Source organism: Pristiophorus japonicus, chromosome 11 (genome assembly GCF_044704955.1).
Source record: "Pristiophorus japonicus isolate sPriJap1 chromosome 11, sPriJap1.hap1, whole genome shotgun sequence".
Lineage (NCBI taxonomy): Eukaryota > Metazoa > Chordata > Chondrichthyes > Pristiophoridae > Pristiophorus > Pristiophorus japonicus.
The window spans coordinates 18,070,879-18,095,996 of record NC_091987.1 but is presented as its reverse complement, the minus strand read 5'-3'; the positions used below and the strand labels follow the sequence as shown (position 1 = coordinate 18,095,996).

The window sequence follows — 25,118 nt, the reverse complement described above, 5'->3', positions numbered from 1 at the left end:
ATGAGGGGGTTGACTTATGAGGAAAGGTTGAGTAGGTTGGGTCTCGACTCATTGGAGTTCAGAAGAATGAGAGGTGATCTTATCGAAACGTGTAAGATTATGAGGGGGGCTTGACAAGGTGGATGCAGAGAGAATGTTTCCACTGATGGGGGAGACTAGAACTAGGGGGCATGGTCTTAGAATCAGGGGCTATTTAAAACAGAGATGTGGAGAAATTTCTTCTCTCAGAGGGTTGTAAATCTGTGGAATTCGCTGCCTCAGAGAGCTGTGGAAGCTGGGACATTGAATAAATTTAAGACAGAGATAGACAGTTTCTTAACCGGTAAGGGGATAAGGGGATATGGGGAGCGGGCGGGGAAGTGGAGCTGAGTCCATGATCAGATCAGCCATGATCGTATTAAATGGCAGAACAGCCTCGAGGGGCCGTATGGCCTACTCCTACTCCTATTTCTTATGTTCTTATTTCAAAAAATATTTCACTGCCTGTACGTGCAGCGCATCCTGAGGTGATGAAGAGTGCTATAGAAATGCAAGTTATTTACTTTCTTTCTTTCCTTCTTTCTATCATCTAATCTATCTTTCTTCCTTTCTTCCTATCCATCCCTTCGTTATATCGGGCGAGGCTGGGGAGAAATCAGGCAGCAAACGCTTTGCTAATGTGTTGCTAATATCATTCCTTCGGCTTGTCCACCTGGGAGAACAAAGGCAGGACTGTGTTAAGGCAGTGTGCCCACACCTGTGGCCTTTGATGTGTCCGCCGTCCCTCCCACAACCCCTAATCTCCTGCCTCTTACAAAGCACAGCCTGCCAAGGTCTTGTTTGAAGCATTCTCGCTGACACCTGAAAATATCTCCTGTCTAAACATTAACACAGCGGCAGTCACCTGTCTGAGGAATGTTGGAGCATTTCTACACCTTTAAAGGAACGGATTAATTTGACTTAAAATTCCACCCCCCCCCCCACCCGCCCCAACCACCCCCACCTACCCGCTGCATGAAGAAAAATAGAATTAATTAAGTTTTCAGATTCTGCTGGTGCTTGTGGGAAAAGAAGTCAGTTGAGGTTTTAGCAGCGTTTGTTGACAGGTACTTGAAGTATGATTACACAGCACTTTAGCTGATACAATGGCTGTGTTCAGTTAAAGGTACCTCTCTCGCTCTGCCCTGATGGCTCGGCAGGCGGAAGGCAGGGAGCTCCACAAGCCAGGAAGGCCTCGGTAAATAAAGAGCTTGCATTTCGATAGCACCTTTCCAAACTCGGGGTGTGCCAAAGGGCTTTACAGCCAATGAAGTTCTTCTTTGAAATGCAGCCGCTGTGCGCACAACAAGCTCCGACAAACTGCAGTGTGATCACGCCCCAATTGTCTGGTTTGTTTTAGTCATGTTGGTTGAGGTATAAATATTGGTCCCGGGACACTTGGAAGCACTCCAGGGACTGGAGCATATAAATCCAGGCTGATACTCCCAGTGCAGTGCTTAGGGAGTGCCGCGCTGTCAGAGGTGCCGTCTTTCGGATGAGACGTTAAACCGAGGACCCCGTCTGCTCTCTCAGGGGGACGTAAAAGATCCCACGGCCACTATTTTGAAGAAGAGCAGGGGGAGTTATCCCCGGTGTCCTGCGGATAATAATTATCCCTCAGCCAACATAACAAAAACTGTTTTTCTAGCCATTATCACATTGCTGTTTGTGGGAGCTTGCTGTGTGTTTCCCACATTACAACAGTGACTGCACTCTAAAAGTACTTCATTGGCTGTAAAGCACTTTGAGACGTCCGGTGGTCGTGAAAGGCGCTATATAGATGCAAGTCTTTCTTTCTTTAACTCTTCTTCGAAATAGTGCCGTGGGATCTTTTACGTCCACCTGAGAGAGCAGACAGGGCCTCGGTTTAACGTCTCATCTGAAAGACGGCACCTCCGACAGTGCGGCACTCATTCAGTACTGGCACCAGGAGTGTCAGCCTGGATTTATGTGCTCAAGTCTCAGGAGACAGACTTGAACCCACAACCTTTTGGAGCCACAGCCAACAACTCTTGTACAGAGCGGAGGGAGTGTTACATTGCCTGAGGTGCTGCCATTCATATGAGACATCAAAGAGAGGCTTCGTCTGCCTGTTCAGGTGCATGTAAAAGATCTCTTGGTACTATTTGAGGTAGGGCAGGGAGTTCTCCCAGCTTCCTGGCCAATACTGCTCCCTCAGCCATCCCCACCGAACCAGATAAACTGGTGAGTCGTCTAACACCTGTTTCTGGGACCTTTGCCTTCATGCCTGAACTCCAAAAACGATTCTTGTGGCACACTTTTGGGATACATCTCAGAGCTATCTTACGGTCCGAGCCAAATGACTCTTTTTCTGCCTTGTCTGTCCTCCCAAGTTTTTTCTTAAATTAGTTTACGGGATGTGGGCTTCGCTGGCAAGGCCGGCATTTATTGCCCATCCCTAATTGCCCCTTGAGATTGTGGTGATGAGCCACCTTCTTGAACCGCTGCAGTCCGTGTGGTGAAGGTGCTCCCACAGTGCTGTTAGGGAGGGATTTCCAGGATTGTGACCCAGTGACGATGAAGGAACTTTTTTCCCCTCAAAAATATACTGTATTCATATAAAATGTTCACAATACATTGGAAAATGGTTCAGTACCTTGCGGTCAGCGATTCCATACAATTGGTTTGGATGCTGACAGCAGTGCCATACAATGCACTAGCGTGCATTTCATTTCAAGGTCCAGTTTAGTACAATCCATAAATCACGTTACATGTAGTACTGTGCAACTAAGGGTATTACATGGAGCAGATAACAGGTTTACATTACATTCCAGGACACATTTCAATACCGATCATGAATCACGTTACATGTAGCACTATGCGACGATGAAGGAACGGCCGATATATTTCCAAGTCAGGATGGTGTGTGACTGGGAGGGGAACGTGGAGGTGGGTGGTGTTCCCATGCGCCTGCTGCCCTTGTCCTTCTAGGCGGTGGAGGTCGAGGGTTTGGGAGGTGCTGCCGAAGAAGCCTTGGCGAGTTGCTGCAGTGCATCTTGTAGATGGTGCACACTGCAGCCACGGTGCGCCGGTGGTGGAGGGAGTGAATGTTGAAGGTGGTGGATGGGGTGCTGATCAAGTGGGCTGCTTTGTCCTGGATGGTGTTGCAGCTCTGTCAAGCTCGATGCCTAGGACTGTGCAGGAACCCATCGGCAAGCAGTCTTGTGCCCCGCGTATCTATAAGGGACTGTCGGCTGCTTAAGGGCTGGGCGAAACCTGGCGTTAGTTAGGTTTCAGTTGACACCCAATGCAATGACAGAAACATTTACTTTTATTTAACACATGAGCACTTCTCTCAGTAATGTCCCAGAGCACATATCGTACAATGACTTGCATTGTCGTTCAGTGAGGTGATTGATGTCACACCGCACAATGTCACACCGCAGAATGTCACACCGCAAAGTTCCGCCAACAACAAGGAGGGCAACGGGCCGTCAATCTATTTTCAAAGAAAGACTTGCATTTATATAGCACCTTTCACAACCACCGGACGTCTCAAAGCGCTTTACAGCCAATAAAGCGCTTTTGGAGTGTGATCACTGTTGTAATGTGGGAAACGTGGCAGCCAATTTGCGCCCAGCAAGCTCCCACACACAGCAATGTGATAATGATCATCTGTTTTAGTGGTGTTAGTTGGGAGATAAATATTGGCCCAGGACACCGGGGAGAACTCCCCTGCTCTTCTTCTAAAGAGTGCCATGGGATCTTTTACATCCACTTGAAAGAACAGAGGGAGCCTCGGTTTGACGTCTCATTCGAACGACAGCACCTCCGACAGTGCAGCACTCCCTCAGCACTGCACTGGAGTGTCAGCCTAGATTTTTTTATCTGCTCAAGTCCCTGGAGTGGGATCTGAACCCACAACCTTCTGAGTCAGAGTTGAGAGAGAGAGCTACCCACTGAGCGACAGTTGACACTGAAGTTCATGATGGGTTCATGAAGCTAAACGTAAACTCGAGGAACAGCACTCCATCTTTCTCTTCGGCATTTACAGCATTCAGGACTCAAAATCAAGTTCAACAATTTCAGACCCTCTGACCTATTAGTGATGATTCTGCTATTCCCATTTAAGACACTGTCACTCAGTAACTCCTCTCCCCCAGCACCCTGTGTCACTGACTGTATCTGTACTGATGTTAATCCAGCTCCTCTCCCCCAGCACCCTGTGTCACTGACTGTATCTGTACTGATGTTAATCCAGCTCCCTCACACTGTCACTCAGTAACCCCTCTCCCCCAGCGCCCTGTGTTACTGACGGTATCTGTACTGATGTTAATCCAGCTCCCCCACACTGTCACTCAGTAACCCCTCTCCCCCAGCGCCCTGTGTTACTGACTGTATCTGTACTGATGTTAATCCAGCTCCCCCACACTGTCACTCAGTAACCCCTCTCCCCCAGCGCCCTGTGTTACTGACTGTATCTGTACTGATGTTAATCCAGCTCCCTCACACTGTCACTCAGTAACCCCTTTCCCCCAGCGCCCTGTGTTACTGACGGTATCTCTACTGATGTTAAACCAACTCCCTCACTCTATCTGGCTGGTGTGATCATCACTTTAAGCATTCATTTCCACCAAGGGAAGTAAAGATAACCGTTTTATTTAACGTTATTGTGAATTCTGGGATATCTTTGCTTCATTAAGCAGGAGCCTGTTGTGAAAGGATGTTGTTTCTGAAACTGAGAAAAGAACACAGGAGGTCGGGGCCTCCTCCTGCTTCTGAGCAATTTGTAACAAATTACAAAAAACAGATTGGACACTTGACAAACTGAGGAGCTTAATCGGGCAGATTTGGTTGGACTGAATGCCGCTAATGAGGCCTTATAAATCGATAGTGAAACTTGGCCTTTGCAAGAACCCTAGTCAAGGAATCTGCCTGCTGTACATCGGCACTGTGGCAGCAATAAGGTCCTCACTATCTGTGACACATACCAGGCGTACGAGAAACCAGCTAATGAGTCTCGCTGTCGCAGCCAAGCCAGATACAAACTAATCGTTTGTGTTCATTGATTGCAAAACAAGGAAGGAATTAATTGGCGTTAGTGAGGCCTGAGCTGAGCCGTGTGGTGCTTTGTTTAAAAATAGGAGTTGTGTTTTGTGTCTCGCTCCCGAGACCCCCCTGCCAGTTCATGGCCTGTAATCGCCACCAGCGGTGAGCTCGTTCCCAATTAGCGGCGAAGGCCATGATGGTCTCCGGTGTGACCAGTTGCCTCCTTGTTTAATTGCTTCGGGGAATTTGTCCCCTCTCACAGCCCCCGAACATTCCACATCCATGACGCGTTTCGGTGGATCACTTTTCTCGCTGATACCCAGAACTTTCTGTTGATTGACACTCAGTTTTTGAACAATTTGTTTCAGAGGAGGAAAGGTTCATTATTCCAAACAAACCCATCCTTTATACTTGGATCAACCCCATCTCCTCCCCATATCCCCCAACCCCACCTACCCACCTCCTCCCCATATCCCTCATCCCCACCTACCCACCTTCTCCCCATATCCCTCATCCCCACCTACCCACCTTCTCCCCATATCCCCCAACCCCACCTACCCACCTTCTCCCCATATCCCTCATCCCCACCTACCCACCTTCTCCCCATATCCCCCAACCCCACCTACCCACCTCCTCCCCATATCCCCCAACCCCACCTACCCACCTCCTCCCCATATCTCTCATCCCCACCTACCCACCTTCTCCCCATATCCCTCATCCCCACCTACCCACCTTCTCCCCATATCCCTCATCCCCACCTACCCACCTTCTCCCCATATCCCACCTATCCACCCACCCACCTTCTCCCCATATCCCCCAACCCCACCTACCCACCTTCTCCCCATATCCCCCAACCCCACCTACCCACCTTCTCCCCATATCCCCCAACCCCACCTACCCACCTTCTCCCCATATCCCCCAACCCCACCTACCCACCTTCTCCCCATATCCCCCAACCCCACCTACCCACCTTCTCCCCATATCCCCCAACCCCACCTACCCACCGTCTCCCCATATCCCCCAACCCCACCTACCCACCTTCTCCCCATATCCCCCAACCCCACCTACCCACCCACATTCTCCCCATATCCCCCAACCCCACCTACCCCCCATATCCCCCAACCCCACCTACCCACCTTCTCCCCATATCCCCCAACCCCACCTACCCACCTTCTCCCCATATCCCCCAACCCCACCTACCCACCTTTTCCCCATATCCCCCAACCCCACCTACCCACCTTCTCCCCATATCCCCCAACACCACCTACCCACCTTTTCCCCATATCCCCCAACCCCACCTACCCATCTTCTCCCCATATCCCCCAACCCCACCTACCCCCCATATCCCCCAACCCCACCTACCCACCTTCTCCCCATATCCCCCAACCCCACCTACCCACCCACATTCTCCCCATATCCCCCAACCCCACCTACCCACCTTCTCCCCATATCCCCCAACCCCACCTATCCCCCATATCCCCCAACCCCACCTACCCACCTTCTCCCCATATCCCCCAACCCCACCTACCAACCTTCTCCCCATATCCCCCAACCCCACCGACCCACCTTCTCCCCATATCCCCCAACCCCACCTACCCACCTTATCCCCATATCCCCCAACCCCACCTACCCACCTTCTCCCCATATCCCCCAACCCCACCTACCCACCCACATTCTCCCCATATCCCCAAACCCCACCTACCCACCTTCTCCCCATATCCCCCAACCCCACCTACCCACCTTCTCCCCATATCCCTTTCGGGTGAGACGTTAAACCGAGGCCTCCTCTGCCCTCTCAGGTGTACATCAAAATAATCCCAAGGCTAGTATTTCGAAGAAAATCAGGGGGATTTCTCCCCTGTGTCATGGGGCCAATATTTATCCCTCAATCAACATCTTTAAAAAAGTTGATCCAGTCATGATCGCATTGTTGTGTGTGGGAGCTTGCTGTGCGCAATTAGGCTGCTGCGTTTCCAACATTACAACAGTGACTGCACTTCAAAAAAAAGTCATTGGCTGCAAAGCGCTCTGGGATGTCCTGAGGTCGTGAAAGGCCCTATATAAATGCAAGTTATTTCTTGCTCTGAACATCTGTCTGAACAGGCAGACGAGAAGTGGATGCAATGTTAACTAGCCGGGCCAAAGCCATAGACGGAACCATCTGTGCTACGTTATCATAACTGCGCACATGGCAAGACATTTAAACATTCAATGAAGAGTCCGTTCCCCCCCCATCCCCCCCCCACTCCCCCGTCCACTCATACATACTCACTGATCGTGGTTGATTGGGAAAGGTCTAAGTGACAAGAACGTGAACAGTATTCGCAAAAAGGGGAGACCAGGTACAGAGAATCCTGTTCCTTTTGAAGGCATGAGATGAGTTTATCTTTTTAATGAAAATCGTGCCCTATTCATAGAGGTTGCCTGGACTCTCTCTAAGTGCTGTCTGCTCAATTAAGCTCTCTTCGCCAACCGATTTTACACGGCAGGACGGTACTGAGGCCCAGAGAGACAGATGTAGCTTTCTGATTACATTGTGAATCCTAATATGTTTCAGGACACAAGCTGCGCGTTCAATTTCTGCATTCACAAGTACCAATCCTGTTCTCTCCGGCTGGGGTGGGGGGGGTAAGGGAGGGCCGGGGGAAGAGAGCAAATTGAATGGGAGCATTCCCTTATCCCAGCACTTGTCGACCTTCCCGCGGCTTAACAACAAGCTAACAGCAGCAACAGCTCGCATTCATTACAGGAAATTATCACAATGCCCCATGTCCCCCCCCCTCCACAACACCGTATTTCTGGGGTCGTCAGCCAGCAGACGCTCGGAGGGTGGGCTAGAAGAGGTGGGCTGAGAACGTGGAGAGATCTACAAGAGGTCTTTGGTACTGTCGGGTGAGACACACAGAAATAACGTGCATTACCCACAGTTGACCGCACTTCGAACAAGTGCCTCAGTGGCTGTAAAGCCCTTTGAGATGTCCTGAGGTTGAGAAAGGTGCTATACAAATGCAAGTTCTTTCATTCTGTTGACGGGCAACTCTCAGCCCAAACGAGACCAACGGCAGCGATGGGATGAAAAAGCAAAAAGAGAGACTTCCATTTATATCGCGCCTTTCACGATCTCAGGACGTCCCAAAGCGTTTTACAGCCAATGAAGTACTTTTTAAGAGTGTAGTCGTTGTTGTAATGTGGGACACGCGGCAGCCAATTTGCGCACAGCAAGCTCCCCCACACAGCAATGTGACAATGACCAGATGACCTGGGTTGGATTTTCGGCTTGTTGCGGCAATGGCAGTGGTGAGCTCTTCGGGGCAGACGGCCCGCGGGGGAAATTCGGGGCCGGTTTTGGCAGGGGGCGGGCCATTACCGCCCGGGAGAGGCAACGCCGCTGGTTGTGACACCGGCTCAATTTTTGGTTGCCGCCCGACCCGTAGCGCCCCCCTGGTGGGACCGCCTGTCCCAGCGGGCAGTCCCGAGCTGTAGCGATCGCACTGAGGTAAGTCATGTCCACCTCGAATAAGTGTGATGGTTTGTATTTGAATTTTTTTTGCAATTGATATTGTGGTGGTGTGAGTTATTTATTGGGAATGTTTTTGGTGGGCCTCTCTCTCAGAGTGCTCCAAGGCCGGCTCTTTGGCTCAGGATTTTCACTTGCTCTGCCAGCCTCGCGCCCTGAGAGAGGTATGCAGTGCCTCCCTTAACGCTCCGTCCCACACTCAGGGCCCAGCTGACTAATTTTGCCTACTGAGGCACAAACTGTTCCCGGGCGCAAACTTTACCGCCCCGATACGAGCAGAACCTAAAATCCAGCCCTCTGAGAGTTTTTAGTGATGTTGATTGAGGGATAAATATTGGTCTCAGGACATCGGGGCGAACTCCCCCTGTTCTTCTTCGAAATAGTGCCTTGGGACCTCTGAGAGGGCAGACGGGGCCTCGGTTTAACGTCTCATCCGAAAGACGGCACCTCCGACAGTGCAGCGCTCCCTCAGTACTGCACTGGGAGTGTCAGCCTAGATTTTTGTGCTCGAGTCTCTGGAGTGGGACTCGAACCCGCGACCTTCTGACTTCGAGGCGAGCGAGAGAGCTGCCCACTGAGCCACGGCTGACACATGCGAGTGAGAGCTGGAGAGAGAGATGGGAAAGCGCGGGTCCCTTGATCAACGCCTCTCCCCCTTCCGCTCCCCCCCCCCCCCCACCACCACCCCCTGCTTCCGGGGGTCCAAGCGCTTGAACTAACCATCTTGCTGTCTTTGTTGAACCCACTCAGATCCGAGGAGGGAAGCTGATGATCACCAACACGCGGAAGAGCGACGCAGGGAAGTATGTCTGCGTGGGGACCAACATGGTGGGCGAGCGGGAGAGCGAAGTGGCAGAGCTGACAGTGCTAGGTGAGTGTGAGCGCCGCGGCACGCGGATTGTGACAGGAATGGCCGATCGTTGGTGGTCAATGGCCAAGCACCTGTGGCATTGTCGCCGAGCCAGGAGACACCATCTTCAGGGGAAGAGCAGGACGGGAGCGAAAATAGATCAGGACCGAGTTGCTTTAAGATGTGTCGGCAAAAGATCTACACAAGGGATGTGGTCCATTATAATTTTCCATCTGATTCATACAATGACAAAGCACAGAAAGAGTCCATCAGCCCATCGTGCCTGTGCTGGCTCTTTGATGGCTCTATCCAATCAGTCCCACTCCCACCGCTCTTTACACACAGTGCCGCAAATTTTTACCCTTCAAGTATTTATCCAATTCCCGTTTGAAAGTTACGATTGAATCTGCTCCCACCGCCCTTTCAAGCAGCGCGTTCCCGATCACAACAACTCGCTGCCTAAAATAAATCCTCATACCTCCTCTGGTTCTTTTGCCAATCACCTTAAATCTGTGTCCTCTGGTTACCGACCCTCCTGCCCTAGAAAACATAGAAACATAGAAAATAGGTGCAGGAGTAGGCCATTCGGCCCTTCTAGCCTGCACCGCCATTCAATGAGTTCATGGCTGAACATGCAACTTCAGTACCCCATTCCTGCTTTCTCACCATACCCCTTGATTCCCCTAGTAATAGATACTCCTTAGATACTCTTTTCAAAACCGTTCATGATTTTGAACACCTCTATCAAATCTCCTCTCAACCTTCTCTGTTCCTCGGAGAACAACCCCAGCTTCTCCAGTCGATCCACGTAACTGAGGTCCCTCATCCCTGGAACCATTCCAGTCAATCCCCTCTGCACCGTCTCCAAGGCCTTGATATCCTTCCTAAAGTGCGTTGCCCAGAATTGGACACAATGGCCCCAAGTTTCCACGTGATTTGCTCCTGATTTTTTGGAGCAACTGGTGGAGAACGGAGTATCTTAGAAATCGGAATTCTCCACATTTAAGTTTTCTGCAGTTCTCGTCAGGTAGAACAGTTTCACTTTTGAACAGAATTTTTTTTAAAAAAGGGGACGTGTCCGGCCACTGACGCCTGATTTGAAAGTTTCCACAGTGAAAACGTACTCCAAACTAACTTAGAATGGAGCAAGTGAAGATTTTTGTACGCTTGAAAAAACCTGGTCTACACTTTAAAAAATCAGGCACAGGTTACAAATTAGGCCTCGGGAACGAGGTGGGGGGAGGGGGGCGAAGGGAAGTCATTAAATTCTACAATAAATCCTTAGTTATACTTATACAAATATATTATACAAATAAATCCAACCTGACTAAAAATTTATAAGCAAAGAAAAGATTAAATAAACCATGTTCCTACCTGTGTGAAAGTGCTTCAGGCAGGCCTTTTAGGCAGCGGTTTGCCGTCAGGCCCGACGGACGGCAGGGGGAGGCAGGGAGAAAGCTGCAAGAAGCCTCAGTGCTGATCATGGAAGGGCAATGTGGTTTGATTAAAAAATGTTAAAAATTGAACAGCTACAAAGAATTTGAATAGTCTCAAACAAGTGCATGTGTCCCGTTTATCACGGTCTATCTTTAATTACAGAATGCACTCCCTCACACACAGAAATATCAAGAAAATTAAAATGCAAGCCTTTGCAAGGGTTCAATAAACAAATTTTCACTTTTTCTGCAGCACTTTTTAAAATGGCCGAGTGCCAATGTTTCCTTCAGACTGCGCGTGCACCAAAAAAACTCACTTAAATTGTACCCGCCCCCTCCTACTTACAAAATCGGCGCGAGTGGTAGGCTCCGCCCCCTGTGCGCCGCGCCAAGCAGACATCGAGCTGCAAGGCGCTCGAGAATACCGCGTTTTTTTTCAGGCGCCGTTTTCGGCGCAAAAAACGGGCGCCCAGCTCGGAGGGGCGTCTGTTTTGCTGCGTGTGGAAACTTGGGGCCAATATTCCAGCTGGGGTCTAACCAAGTGGTTTATAAAGGTTTAGCATTACTTCCTTGCTATTCTACTCTGCCACTCTTTATAAAGCTAAGGATCCTGTAGATCTTTTTTTAACAGCCTTCTCAACCTGTCCTGCCACCTTCAGATATTTGTGTACGTACACCCCAGATCTTTCTGTCCCTCCACCCTGTTCATGGAGCACTTTTCATTGAAGCAGAGAAGGGTAAAAGGAGTCCTGGGAAGGGTCTGGGAACTGATGAAGGGGGTTTCACAAGGTGCATTGTAGAAGCGTTCACCCCACCTTCCTCTCGCCACACACGCTACACAACTTTCTCAATCTTTTCAGCACTTCCTTTGTTTTGTAAAAATGAATCCTCGGGATGTGGGCGTCGCTGGCAAGGCCGGCATTTGTTGCCCATCCCTAACTGCCCCTTGAGAAGGTGGTGGTGAGTCACCTTCTTGAACCGCTGAAGTCCGTGTGGTGAAGGTGCTCCCACAGTGCTGTTAGGGAGGGAGTTCCAGGATTGTGACCCAGCGACGATGAAGGAACGGCCGATATATTTCCAAGTCAGGATGGTGTGTGACTTGGAGGGGAACGTGGAGGTGGGTGGTGTTCCCATGCGCCTGCTGCCCTCGACCTTCTAGGTGGTAGAGGTCGCGGGTTTGGGAGGTGCTGCCGAAGTAGTACGATTTCAGAACTGAGAGCTTTTAACTATCAGGAAAGGATGAACAGCCCGGGGTACTTTTCTCCAGCGAAGAGAAGGCAGAGGGGTGACCTGATAGAGGTCTTCAAAATTATGAATGGGTTGGATAGGGTAGACGTAGAGAAGATGTTTCCACTTGTGGGGGAGACCAGAACTAGGGGCCATCAATATAAGACAGTCACTGATAAATCCAATGGGAATTCAGGAGGAACTTCTTTACCCAGAGAGCGGTGAGAATGTGGAACTCGCTGCCACAGGGAGGGGTTGAGGTGAATAGTATCGATGCATTTAAGGGGAAGCTGGATAAACACATGAGGAAGAAAGGAATAGAAGGATATGGTGATGGGGTGAGATGAAGAAGGGTGGGAAAGGCTGATGTGGAGCATAAACACCGGCACGGAGCGGTGGGGCCCAAGGGCCTGTTTCTGTGCTGCACATACTGTGTAACATTTTGATCATCACCTACAGCTTGACAACCCTGTGTTGCAGTACTGACGTAAGTTCATCGGCCTGAAGCACAAACCTCCCCTTCCTCTCTGCAGGCAGCTGCCTGATCTGCCAAGGTTGAGCAGCATGCTTCGGTTTATACTTCCCATTCCCAGCGCCAGCGCTGCTTTCCCGTGTTTTACGCTCCCATTGTCTCCCTCCTGTCTCCCCGCCCCTCCCGCAGAGCGGCCCTCCTTTGTGAAGAAGCCTAGTAGCCGGGTCTTGCTGGTGGACGACACAGTGGAGTTCAAGTGCGAAGCTCGAGGGGACCCAACCCCCAACATTCACTGGAGGAAGGAGGACGGCCTGCTGCCCAAGTCCAGGTACGGAGGGTCCGTCCAGCGCAGCGCGGGGATCGAGCGCCCTGGGGGGGGGGGTGGGGGGGACTCGCACCCTCGGTGCTGGGAGCCAAGACGGCCAGGGGACAAAGAAAGAACTTGCATTTCTATAGCGCCGTTCACCAGCTCAGCACGTCCCAAAGCGCCTCACGGTCAGTGCAGTACTTTTTGGGATTGCAGTCACTGTTGGAATGTGGGAAACGCAAGCTCCCACACACATCATCGTCATCATAGGCAGTCCCTCGGAATCGAGGAAGACTTGCTGTGCTGAACAGTCCAATACGGGAATTACAGTCTCTGTCACAGGTGGGACAGACAGTGGTTGAGGGAAAGGGTGGGTGGGACTGGTTTGCCGCACGCTCCTTCCGCTGCCTGCGCTTGATTTCTGCATGCTCTCGGCGACGAGACTCGAGGTGCTCAGCGCCCTCCCGGATGCACTTCCTCCACTTAGGGCGGTCTTTGGCCAGGGACTCCCAGATGTCGGTGGGGATGTTGCATTTTATCAAGGAGGCTTTGAGGGTGTCCTTGTAACGTTTCCTCTGCCCACCTGGGGCTCGCTTGCCGTGAAGGAGTTCCGAGTAGAGCGCTTGTTTTGGGAGTCTCTTGTCTGGCATGTGAACTATGTGGTCTGACCAGCGGAGCTGGTCCAAGTGTGGTCAGTGCTTCAATGCTGGGGATGTTGGCCTGATTGAGGACGCTAACGTTGGGTGCGCCTGTCCTTCCAGGGGATTTGCACAAACTGCAATGTGATAGTGACCAGATAATCTGTTTTTCAGTGATGTTGATTGAGGGATAAATATTGGCCCCAGGACACTGGGGAGAACTCCTCTTCTTTGAAATAGTTGCCATGGGATCTTTTACGTCCACCTGAGAGAGCAGACGGGGCCTCGGTTTATCCGTAAGGCAGCACCTCCGACAGTGAGGCGCTCCCTCAGCACTGCACTGGGAGGGTCAGCCTGGATTACGTGCTCCAGTCTCTGGAGTGGGACTTGAACCCACGACCTTCGGATTCAGAAGTGAGAGAGTCTACCCACTGAGCCATGGGCCAAATGGGGAGAGGGGCTAAGGGCATAGTTCTGACCGGGGACCCACAGAGAGGTGGATTAATCGCCTCCCTGACTGACCAGTGATCTTCTCCTCCCCGCCCCCAGTACTGGGTCCTTCTCGCTGACCGCTGCTGTTGGAATGCGAAGCGAGGGACTGTCACTGTGCCTCTCTGGATGTTGTCTGGGACCAACCGCTAATCCGTGTCACTCTCCTCCCTCCGCAGGTCCGAGATCCAGGGTGGCAACACCCTGGTAATTCGACACGTCACCGCGGCTGATGTGGGAACCTACAGCTGCGTGGCCGAGAACATGGTGGGGAAAACCGAGGTGTCGGTCACGCTGATGGTACACGGTGAGTGCCGCACAGCCCCTTAACCAATCACAGCGGGAGGGAGAGGGAGAGGGAGCGAGGGCGGGAGAGAGAGGGAGAGATGGGGGGAGAGAGAGAGAGAGGGGGGGAGGGAGAGCGGGAGGGAGAGGGAGAGGGAGCGAGGGCGGGAGAGAGAGGGGGGAGGAGAGAGAGGGAGGGAGAGGGAGAGGGAGCGAGGGCGGGAGAGAGAGGGAGAGAGGGGGGGAGAGAGAGGGAACGGGAGAGCGGGAGGGAGAGGGAGAGGGAGCGAGGGCGGGAGAGAGAGGGAGAGAGGGGGGGAGAGAGAGGGAACGGGAGAGCGGGAGGGAGAGGGAGAGGGAGAGGGAGCGAGGGCGGGAGAGAGAGGGAGAGAGGGGGGGAGAGAGAGGGAACGGGAGAGCGGGAGGGAGAGGGAGAGGGAGCGAGGGCGGGAGAGAGAGGGAGAGAGGGGGAGAGAGAGAGGGAATGGGAGAGAGAGAGAGGGGGGGAGGGAGAGGGAGAGGGAGCGAGGGCGGGAGAGAGAGGGAGAGAGAGAGGGAACGGGAGAGAGAGAGAGGGGGGGAGGGAGAGGGAGAGGGAACGAGGGCGGGAGAGAGAGGGAGAGAGGGGGGGGAGAGAGAGGGAACGGGAGAGCGGGAGGGAGAGGGAGAGGGAGCGAGGGCGGGAGAGAGAGGGAATGGGAGAGAGAGAGGGGGGGGGAGGGAGAGGGAGAGGGAGCGAGAGAGGGGGGGAGAGAGAGGGAATGGGAGAGAGAGAGAGAGGGGGGGAGAGAGCGGGAGGGAGAGCGAAAGAGTGAGCGAGGGAGGGAGAGAGAGAGGGCGAGAGGGAGGTAGAGAGAGAGGGAGGGAGGGAGGGAGCGGGGGGGAGAGGGAGGGAGAGATGGATTGAAAGAGGGAGAGGAAGGGAGAGATGGATGGAAAGCAGGGGAGAGGGAGGGAAGATGGGAGATAGAGGGAGGGATGGAGGGAGGGAGAGAACGAGGGGGAGGGAGAGAGAGGGATAGGAAGAGAGATGGAGGGACGGAGAGACAGAGAGGTAGCTGGAGGGAAGAAGACAGGGTGTGATAGAAGCAGGGAGTGAGGGAAGGAGTGGGAAGGAGGGAGGGAATGGGAAGGAGCGAGGGAGGGAGACAGACAGACAGAGGGAGGGAGTGACAGAGAGAGAAGGAGCAAGGGAGAGAGGGAGGGAGGGAGAAACAGAGTAAGATACAGAGAGAGAGAGAGAGAGAGGGTAAGAGTGAGTGAGATACAGAGAGCGCGCGAGAGTGAGAGAAAGAGACAGAAAGAAGGAAGAAAGAGAGACAGAGATGGGAAGGAATGAGAGGGATGAGAGCGGGGGCAGGGCTGGTGTCTAACCTGTTTTAACCTTGATCCCTGTTGTAAGTACTGATAGGGACCGGAGATTGTTATCAGTGGCAGGCCACGTCTAGCTACATCCTTCTTCTGTAATCAGCCCCTACTTATCGCCCGGCAGTAATCAGCTCTGATTGTAGGTGTGATCTCATTCAATAGCCATGCAGCACTCAACATTCTGTTCTCTTCTTTCTGTGTGTGTGTGGGTGTGTGTGTAGGTGTCTGTCTGTGGGTGTGTGTCTGTGTGTTTCTGTGCGTGTTTTTGTGTGTGTGTGTGTGAGACTGTGTGTTTGTGTGCGTGTGTGAGCGCATGTATGCATGCCTGTGCAGGTTTGTCTGTGTATGCGTGGGTGTATTTGCCTGTAAGTGTTTGTGGGTGCATGTGTACGTGTGAGCATGGGGTGTGTGTATGTGTGTGTGTGTGTGCGTAGGGGTGTGTATGTGTGTGTGTGCATGTGCGTGTATACATGTGTGCACGTGTGGAATACGCCATGCACCTCGAGCCCCGGCGCTCAGTGCCATTTTACAGAAGTGACCGCCAGACAGATGCTCCCGCTGACCGGAACGACTGCAGCTCTGTAAAAACCAGCCCTGAAATGTGCCAATCCCTCCCTCACCCCTCCTCCAGGGACAGTGGTCAGTAGCCCGGGTGGTAGTTCTGCCTGCAGAACCATAGGGGGCAGCATTGGCAGCCGGGGGGAGCTGCCGGGGCCAAGAGCACAATGGGTGCCCAGAGGGAGCAGTCATGTGTGGTTGGCTGGCTGGATGCTGGGTGCGGTCGTGGGCTGCCCGTTGGCGCCAGACTAGCAAGCCCAGGTCGCGAGTTCGAATCCCACCGCAGCAAGTTGTGAAACTCAAATCGGAAATTCTGGCTGTTTGTTAGAAAACTTTCAGATTGTTATAAAAACCCAACTGGGTGATTAATGCCCGACAGGGAAGAGAACCATGTGCCTCCAGTCCTACATCATCATCATCATCATAGGCAGTCTCTCACGTCGAGGATGACTTGCTTCCACGCCAAGACGGCCACATTTTAAAAATTCACTCTCGGGATGTGGGCGTCGCTGGCAAGGCCGGCATTTATTGCCCATCCCCTAATTGCCCCTTGAGAAGGTGGTGGTGAGCTGCCTTCTTGAACCGCTGCAGTCCGTGTGGTGAAGGTGCTCCCACAGTGCTGTTAGGGAGGGAGTTCCAGGATTGTGACCCAGCGACGATGAAGGAACGGCCGATATATTTCCAAGTCAGGATGGTGTGTGACTTGGAGGGGAACGTGGAGGTGGGTGATGTTCCCATGCGCCTGCTGCCCTTGTCCTTCTAGGTGGTGGAGGTCGGGGGTTTGGGAGGTGCTGCTGAAGGGTTGTAATTGTAAAACAGTTGCTTACACGGACTGCAGCGGCCCAAGGAGATGGCCCAACCCCGCCTTCTCAGGGCAACCCGATGGGGGGGTGATGAACGCTGGTCTTCCCAACGTTACCCACATCCAAAAGCAACAACAACTTGCATTTTTATAGCACCGTTAACGTAGTAAAACAACCCAAGGCGCTTCACAGCAGCATTAGCAAACAAAATTTGCCTCGTAGCCATAGAAGGAGATATTAGGATATCAAAGAGGTGGGTTTTTAAAAGCGTCTGAGAGGAAGAGAGGCAGAGAGATTTAGGGAGGGATTTCCAGAGCTTGGGGCCCAGGCAGCTGTAATTGTTTCTAAACTCGGCCCCAGTCTGCATCCCACTGCTCTGAGCATAAGCAGTTTGGTTTTAAGTTAGGCTTCACGGCCTAGCTCCCTCCTCAGAGTCAGAGGAACGGCGTAATGTTATGTAAAAAATGTTTTTTTTTTCTCCCCTTGCTGTTCCAGAGATTTATTTGCATGTTTATTTATAGTTTCCTCTATTCCTCTCAAAGGAAATGAGACATAACAAAGTTTGACTGACTGATAACTTTGACCCTTGGAGAATACACAAGGCTTTAGATCGAACCCGATAGGATCGAGGCCCAAATGAATCAACAATTCATTCCATTCCTGGGAGCTGACTTGAAACTATGCGGCGCTTACCTTGGGCCACACCTTTTGTGGTGTTAGGTTAACGGTGTCGTAGCCTGCTGCGTTGCCTCACTGGGAACAAATGAGCCTTGACTTGGAGGCCGCAGACTTCTCCACACGTACTGGAAACGGTGCTGCCGTAATTATGTTACTGCACCACTCATCCAGATGCTTGCACTCATGATCCAGCGAGTGTGACTGACAGTCCGAGAATTCCAGTTCGTTTCAAGTTCTCCTCCCGGTCAGGTGCCTCTCCCGAGTCGAGGAGCAGAGGGTGACGACTGGCTTTGTATTAAGCATCATCATCATCATCATCATCATCATAGGCAATCCCTCGAAATCGAGGAAGTCTTGCTTCCACTCCCAAAGTGAGTTCTCTGGTGACTGAACAGTCCAATACGAGAGCCACAGACCCCATCACAGGTGGGACAGACATTCGTCGAGGGAAGGGGTGGGTGGGACTGGTTTGCCGTGCGCTCCTTCCGCTGTCTGCGCCTGACCTCTTCATGCTCTTTGTGTTGAGACTCGAAGAACTCAGCGCCCTCCCGGATGGACTTTCTCCACCTCGGGTGGCCTGCGGCCAGGGTCTCCCAGGTGTCAGTGGTGATGTCGCACTTTACCAGGGTGCCTTTGAGGGTGTCCTCTCCTTTGGCTCGTTTACCATGACGGAGCTCCGCATAAAGCATTTGCTTAGGGAGTCTCCTATCCGGCATGCGAAGTATGTGGCCTGCCCAGTGAAGCTGATCCAGTGTGGTCAGTGCTTCAATACTGGGGACGTTGGCCTGGACGAGGACACTGATGTTAAGCAGGGTGGGAGGCAGTGACGCCCATTAGTTTCGTCTTAAACGTCCAATGTGAGGAGGGGGACGGTGGGGGAACTGGGGGTTCGAGAGGGAGACCTTGTCGGCAGAGGGTCAAAGACCCAGGGCCCATGGAGTTCGCCTTCCACCATCCTGGTAGTTGCACAATCCAACGATAATAGGGTTGCTGACTGATCACAAGGAGTCCACAACAGACCCAGACATGAGGAACATAGGAACAGGAGCAGGCCATTCAGTCCCTCGAGCCTGTTCCACCATTCAATGGGACCATAGCTGATCAGCGACCTAACTCCATATACCCCACCTTTGGCCCAAATCCCTTAATACCTTTGGGTTAACAAAAACTTATCAATCTCCGATTTAAAATTAACAATTGGTCTAGCATCAATTGCCGTTTGCGGAAGAGAGTTCCAAATTTCTACCGCCCTTTGTGTGTAGAACTGTTTCCTAATTTCACTCCTGAGAGGTCGAGCTTTCATTTTTAGACTATGTCCCCTTGTCCTCGACTCCCGAACCAGCAGCAATAGTGTCTCTCGATCCACCCTATCTGTTCCCCCTTAATATCCTGAAAACTTCAATCAGATCAGCCCTGAACCGTCTAAATTCCAGGGAATACAACCCGAGTTTGTGGAAACCCCCCAGGGTTAGCAGGCTTTGGGAAGCTGTTCCTCCCAAGTTAAGACCAAGCACGCGACACGCACTGCACGCCATGTCCAGTGTTGCGGTTAAGCAGCTATGCAGCGCTCTGGAGGTCCCGCGCAGGCTGCTTGCCGGCTTCACCGTGGGGAAAAACCGTGCACGCGCTGAAATTTTACTGGCCTGTGCAGCCCCTTAAACGGGTCACTCACTCCTCAAAAAATTAAAGAAAGAAAGAAAGATTTGCCGTTCTACATCATCTTTCACGACCACCGGACGACTCAAAGCGCTTTACAGCCAATTTTGGAGTGTAGTTGTTGTAATGTAGGAAACTCAGAAGCCAATTTGCGCACAGCAAGCTCCCACAAACAGCAGCGTGATAATGACCAGCTAATCTGTTTCAGTGATGTTGATTAAGGGATAAATATTAGCCCCAGGACACCGGGGATAACTCCCCTGCTCTTCTTCGAAATGATGCCGTGGGATCTTTTACATTCACCTGAGAGAGCAGACGAGGCCTCGGTTTAACGTCTCATCCAAAAGACGGCACCTCCGACAGTGCAGCACTCCCTCAGTACTGCCCCCCCCCCGACAGTGCAGCATTCCCTCAGTACTGCCCCTCCGCCAGTGCAGCACTCCCTCAGTACTGACCCCCCGACAGTGCAGCATTCCCTCAGTACTGCCTCTCTGACAGTGCAGCGTTCCCTCAGTACTGCCCCTCCGACAGTGCGGCACTCCCTCAGTACTGCCCCTCCGACAGTGCAGTACTCCCTCAGTACTGCCCCTCCGACAGTGCAGTACTCCCTCATTACTGCCCCTCCGACAGTGCAGCACTCCCTCAGTACTACCCCCCCCGACAGTGCAGCATTCCCTCAGTACTGCCCCTCCGACAGTGCAGTACTCCCTCATTACTGCCCCTCCAACAGTGCAGCACTCCCTCAATACTGCCCCTCCGACAGTGCGGCGCTCCCTCAGTACTGCCCCTCCGACAGTGCAGCGTTCCCTCAGTACTGCCCCTCCGACAGTGCGGCACTCCCTCAGTACTGCCCCTCCGACAGTGCGGTGCTCCCTCAGTACTGCCCCTCCGACAGTGCGGCACTCCCTCAGTACTGCCCCTCCGACAGTGCGGCGCTCCCTCATTACTGCCCCTCCGACAGTGCGGCGCTCCCTCAGTACTGCCCCTCCGACAGTGCAGCACTCCCTCAGTACTGCCCCTCCGACAGTGCAGCACTCCCTCACCATTGCACCGGAGTGTCAGCCTGGATTTTTATGCTCAAGTTCCTGGAGTGGGACTTGAACCCACAACCTATTGACTCAGTGGCGAGAGAGAGAGTGCCACCCACTGAGCCACGGCTGACATGGAATATTGGTCACGTCTCAAATTACTCATGCACCATGTGCCAAAATGTTATTTTCTTGAGCGCAATCTCCCTAATGAAGGCCATTAGTCCCATCTTTACCACTCTTCCTCTTTCAAATCGCAGCCAGAGTCACTCTCCGTTTTGCGCTATGCATGAAGGATTAAGCTGCCCAGATTCGGATAGTGACCAAGTGTGACTCTGCATTGTGTTGTTCCTTGCTATATTTCATGCTGATGTTACTCTTGGTGTTTGCTTCTCAATGCAGTGAGGTGCCTTTTCTTCTGCCCCCCACCCCCTCCACTCATTCTTTAACAGTTATTGTCAAGCTTACCCCTCGTCCCACAGCCTAAAGGCTCAGTTACTCTGTCACCACCGTTCCTGAGCTGGGTCAGGGTGGGTGCTCGGTGGGACTGCACTCGGCCACGGGGCCCCGGGGTTAGGGAGGGAGAAAGTCCCTGGAGCTCGCGCTGCACGGGCTGAGGTCAGTCAGCCTGGCACCCAAACGGGAACCCTCCCGGTACCGCTGTGTGTTTGGCTCCGTCCCACACCTTGCGGTGAATACACACACAGCCATGGGGGGGGGGCGGGGTGGGGGGGGGGTGACGGGGCAGCATGGGCCATCTCTGATACCGTCGCACCTGATCCCAAACTTCAAAAAAGTTTGGAAAGACAATGGCCGAGAAATCCCGGCCGGCTGCGATTGGGTAAAAAAGTTAAAAAAAAGGATGTGTGCAACTCCCTGTTCCTGCTGCGCCCGCGCGAGTTCCCGGTCCTGAGGCCTCCACTGACTGCGCGTCGCAACACATGCACGTCGGGACATGCGCAGGGCTGGAGCTGCAGTCACATGGCTCTGGGCAGCCAATCCAGCTACAGTATGTTCTCATTCATAATAATGGGAACTCTAAGTTGGAATTCCCATTATTATGATTGAGAAACAGCCCAAACACACAAAACACTAATAAAAAATAGAAAAAATACACCACATATTTTTATTAATTTAAATTAAAGTGATTTATGTATTATAAAAAATATATATTTTCCCGATTTTTAAAAAAGTTTTTTTGAATCATGGTTTAAAATAAACTTACCGAAGTGGGGAGGGTTTTTAAACACAATAAAATGTGTTTTTTAAATGTTATTTTATTATGTTTTTGTGCATTTTAAAACTCTTACGCCTGTAACAGTAGGCTAGACACCTGCTTTTATCAGGCACAAGGACATTTGCTGGGCAAGATATGGGTAAATCCCGCAATCTTCCTCTTGCTGATGTCCTCGCTCCCGAGATACGGAGGATGTGTCCAGCTCCGGCTTGACAGATCGGAAAAGCTGGTTTTCAGCACATGTGCGTTGTGCGCTGAAAACTGGCTTATGCAACTCCTCCCCGGGTCCATACACACTCCGCACGGACCCAGGGAGGCTGCGATTTCTGGGCCAATGCAAAAGTGTGGTGCTGAAATGAATCCGGAACCTTCTCTCGCTGCCTAATCTGCACTGAGGTGAACCGTGCCCTCCGAGCCTGGGGAACAGGATCTTCCAGACTGATGTGGAAACCGAGACTTCACGGATAAAGCACACACACACACACACACACACACACACACACACAAAATGCATGCAAACGCAAAACACACTTTGTGCAAATGCAGAATATGCACATATAACACAAAGACACACACGCACAAAGATGCACATACGCAAGCACAAGATATAGAGTAATATCGACACAGCACACACATACAAACAACATCCGGAAAGACACACACTTCTAAATTCACCATTCTATGAAGGGAAAGAAATCTGTCGGGTTAGGGGAAAGGGCGGGGGAGTGGGACTGGCTGAGATGCTCTTTCACAGAGCCAGCACGGGCTCGACGGGCCGAATGGCCTTCTTCCGTGCTGTAACCATTCTATGATTGTCTGATTGTCTGCAATCATTAGGCTTGGCAGATGCAGCCAATTTATGCCTATTCTTCAGCGACAATGGGATTGCAAGCCTCAAAAACGATGTTACAGAAACAAGCAGCAGGCTTATCAGATTGCTGGGACCTCAGCGAGATGCTTGTATCCATTGTAGCTTTGCAGGGGCATGCCGGGGCTGGCCTGAACAGACAGTGATCAGAAAGGATTGGGAGCTCGTTATTCCAAGTGTTGTAAACAGTGCGTGACCAGAGAAAGAAAGGGCACCTCTGTCTCATAACCATTAAAGTTACCCTCTTGATTCATTTATTGTTTGATGTGCCTGTGCACTTTTCGCTCGCCTAATTATACACGTCCGAACTCCCCAACCCCTCACAAGGTCACCCCCGAATCCCCCTCGACAGTCTCAGGCCCCTGAAACCCCGACAGTCTCACCCCCCGAACACCCCGACAGTCTCACCCCCCGACAGTCCCACCCCCGAACCCCGAGAGTCACGGCCCCCGATCCCAACAGTCTCACCCTCTGAACCCCTCAGTCTCACCCCCCGAACCCTGACAGTCTCACCCCCGAACAACGACAGTCACACCCCCCGAACCCCAAGAGTCACAGCCCCCAAACCCCAACAGTCTCACCCTACCCAAATCACGACAGTCTCACCCCCCGGACCGTGACAGTCTCACCCCCTGAACCCCGACAGTCTCATCTCCCCAAGCCCCCCCCTGGCAGTCTCACCCCCTGAACCCCGACAGTCTGAGCCCAGGAACCCCTCAGTCACCCCCTGAACCCCAATAGTCTCACCCCCTGAATCCCCCGACAGTCTCACCCCCTGAACCACGACAGTCTCACCCCCAAACCCTGACAGCCTCACCCCTGAACCCTGACAGTCACACCCCCCAAACCCTGACAGTCTCACCCCCGAACCCCGGCAGTCTCACCCCGAACCCCGACAGTCACAACCCCGACAGTCACACCCCTGAACCCCGACAGTCTCACCCCCGACAGTCTCACCTCCGAACCCCGACAGTCACACCCCCGAACCCCGACAGTCTAACCCCCGAACCCCGACAGTCGCAACCCCGACAGTCACACCCCCAAACCCCGACAGTCTCACCCCCGACAGTCTCACCCCCGAACCCCAACAGTCACACCCCCGAACCCCGACAGTCTAACCCCCGAACCCCGACAGTCACACCCCCGACAGTCTCACCCCCGACAGTCACACCCCCGAACCCCGACAGTCTCACCCCCGACAGTCTCACCTCCGAACCCCGACAGTCACACCCCCGAACCCCGACAGTCTCACCCCCGACAGTCTCACCCCCGAACCCCGACAGTCACACCCCCGAACCCCGACAGTCTAACCCCCGAACCCCGACAATCACACCCCCGCACCCCGACAGTCTCAGGTCCCCCCGCACCCCGAAAGTCTCACTCGCAAACCTCTCAGTCACAGCCCCCCACACCCCGACAGTCTCAGGTCTCCCCGCACCCCGACAGTCTCACTCGCAAACCCCGACAGTCTCGGCTCTCGAACCCCGACAATCTCGCCCCCTGAACCCCGACAGTCTCGTCCCCGAACCCCTCAGTCACCCCCCCCCCCCGAACCCCGACAGTCACCCCCCCGAACCTCTCAGTCTCAGTTCCCCGAACCCCGGCAGTCTCACCCCGAACCCCGACAGTCACACCCCCCGAACCCCGGCAGTCTCACCCCCGAACCTCTCAGTCTCACCCCCCCGCACCCCAACAGTCTCACCCCCGCACCCCGACAGTCTCACCCCCGAACCCCGACAGTCACACCCCCGAACCCCGACACTTTTGGCCCCCGGATCCCTCAGTCTCACCCCCCAAACCCCAACAGTCTCACCCACGCACCCCAACAGTCTCAGGTCCCCTGAACCCCGACAGTCTCGGCCACAAACCCCTCACGGTCTCAGGCCCCCAAACCCCCCGACAGTCTCACCCCCGAACCCCGACATTCTCAACCCCCGAACCCCGACAGTCTCGGCCCCCGGACCCCGACAGTCTCACCCCCGAACCCCGACAGTCTCGGCGACCTTACACTTCTCAAATCTTGCTCGAACTTTGCGCCATGATGCAACACAAGAATGGGACCCGGTTCAGCAAATAGTTGGCCACGGCTAATCGGGCTCTGAGCGCGAACTAGCCGGTCATTCCAATTGAAAAATGGAACGCCCGCTGTGAAAATCGCATCGGCAATCCTTTTCCAGATTGATTGCAGGTTTCACTTGTGTTTTCTATCGTTTCCCCCCTCTCTGCCCACCGACCCCCTCACCCCGCGAAGGTGGTGACTCTCGTTGGGGTTTGGTTAAAAAAAATAATTTTATTCATTCACGGAAAGTGGCAAGCCCAGAATTTATTGCCCCATCGCTATACAACTGAGTGGCTCGCTGGGCCATTTCAGAGGGCAGTTAAGAGGCAACCACATCACTGTGGGTCTGGAGTTACATATAGGCCCAGACCGGGTAAGGGCGGCAGATTTCCTTCCCTGAAGGACATTCGTGAACCAGATGAGTTTTTACAACGATCCACTAGTTACATGGTCACCATTACTGAGGGCAACATTTTATTCCAGATTTATTTAATTAACTGAATTTAACTTCCGCCAGCTGCAATGGTGGGATTTAAACTCGTGTCATAAGAACATAAGAAATAGGAGCAGGAGTAGACCATACGGCCCCTCGAGCCTGCTCCGCCATTCAGTAA

The 25,118-nt window shown here is 52.8% G+C and overlaps 1 protein-coding gene across 1 annotated transcript in view; it reads left to right on the top strand.

Moving 5' to 3' along the window:
* Positions 1-25,118, top strand: part of robo1 (roundabout, axon guidance receptor, homolog 1 (Drosophila)) — an 809,035-nt gene that overhangs the window by 687,566 nt on the left and 96,351 nt on the right. The window contains exons 5-7 of the mRNA XM_070892873.1: positions 9,296-9,416; positions 12,720-12,858; positions 14,144-14,271. Of these exons, the coding sequence (XP_070748974.1) occupies positions 9,296-9,416; positions 12,720-12,858; positions 14,144-14,271 (388 nt within the window). The remainder of the gene's footprint in view (positions 1-9,295; positions 9,417-12,719; positions 12,859-14,143; positions 14,272-25,118) is intronic.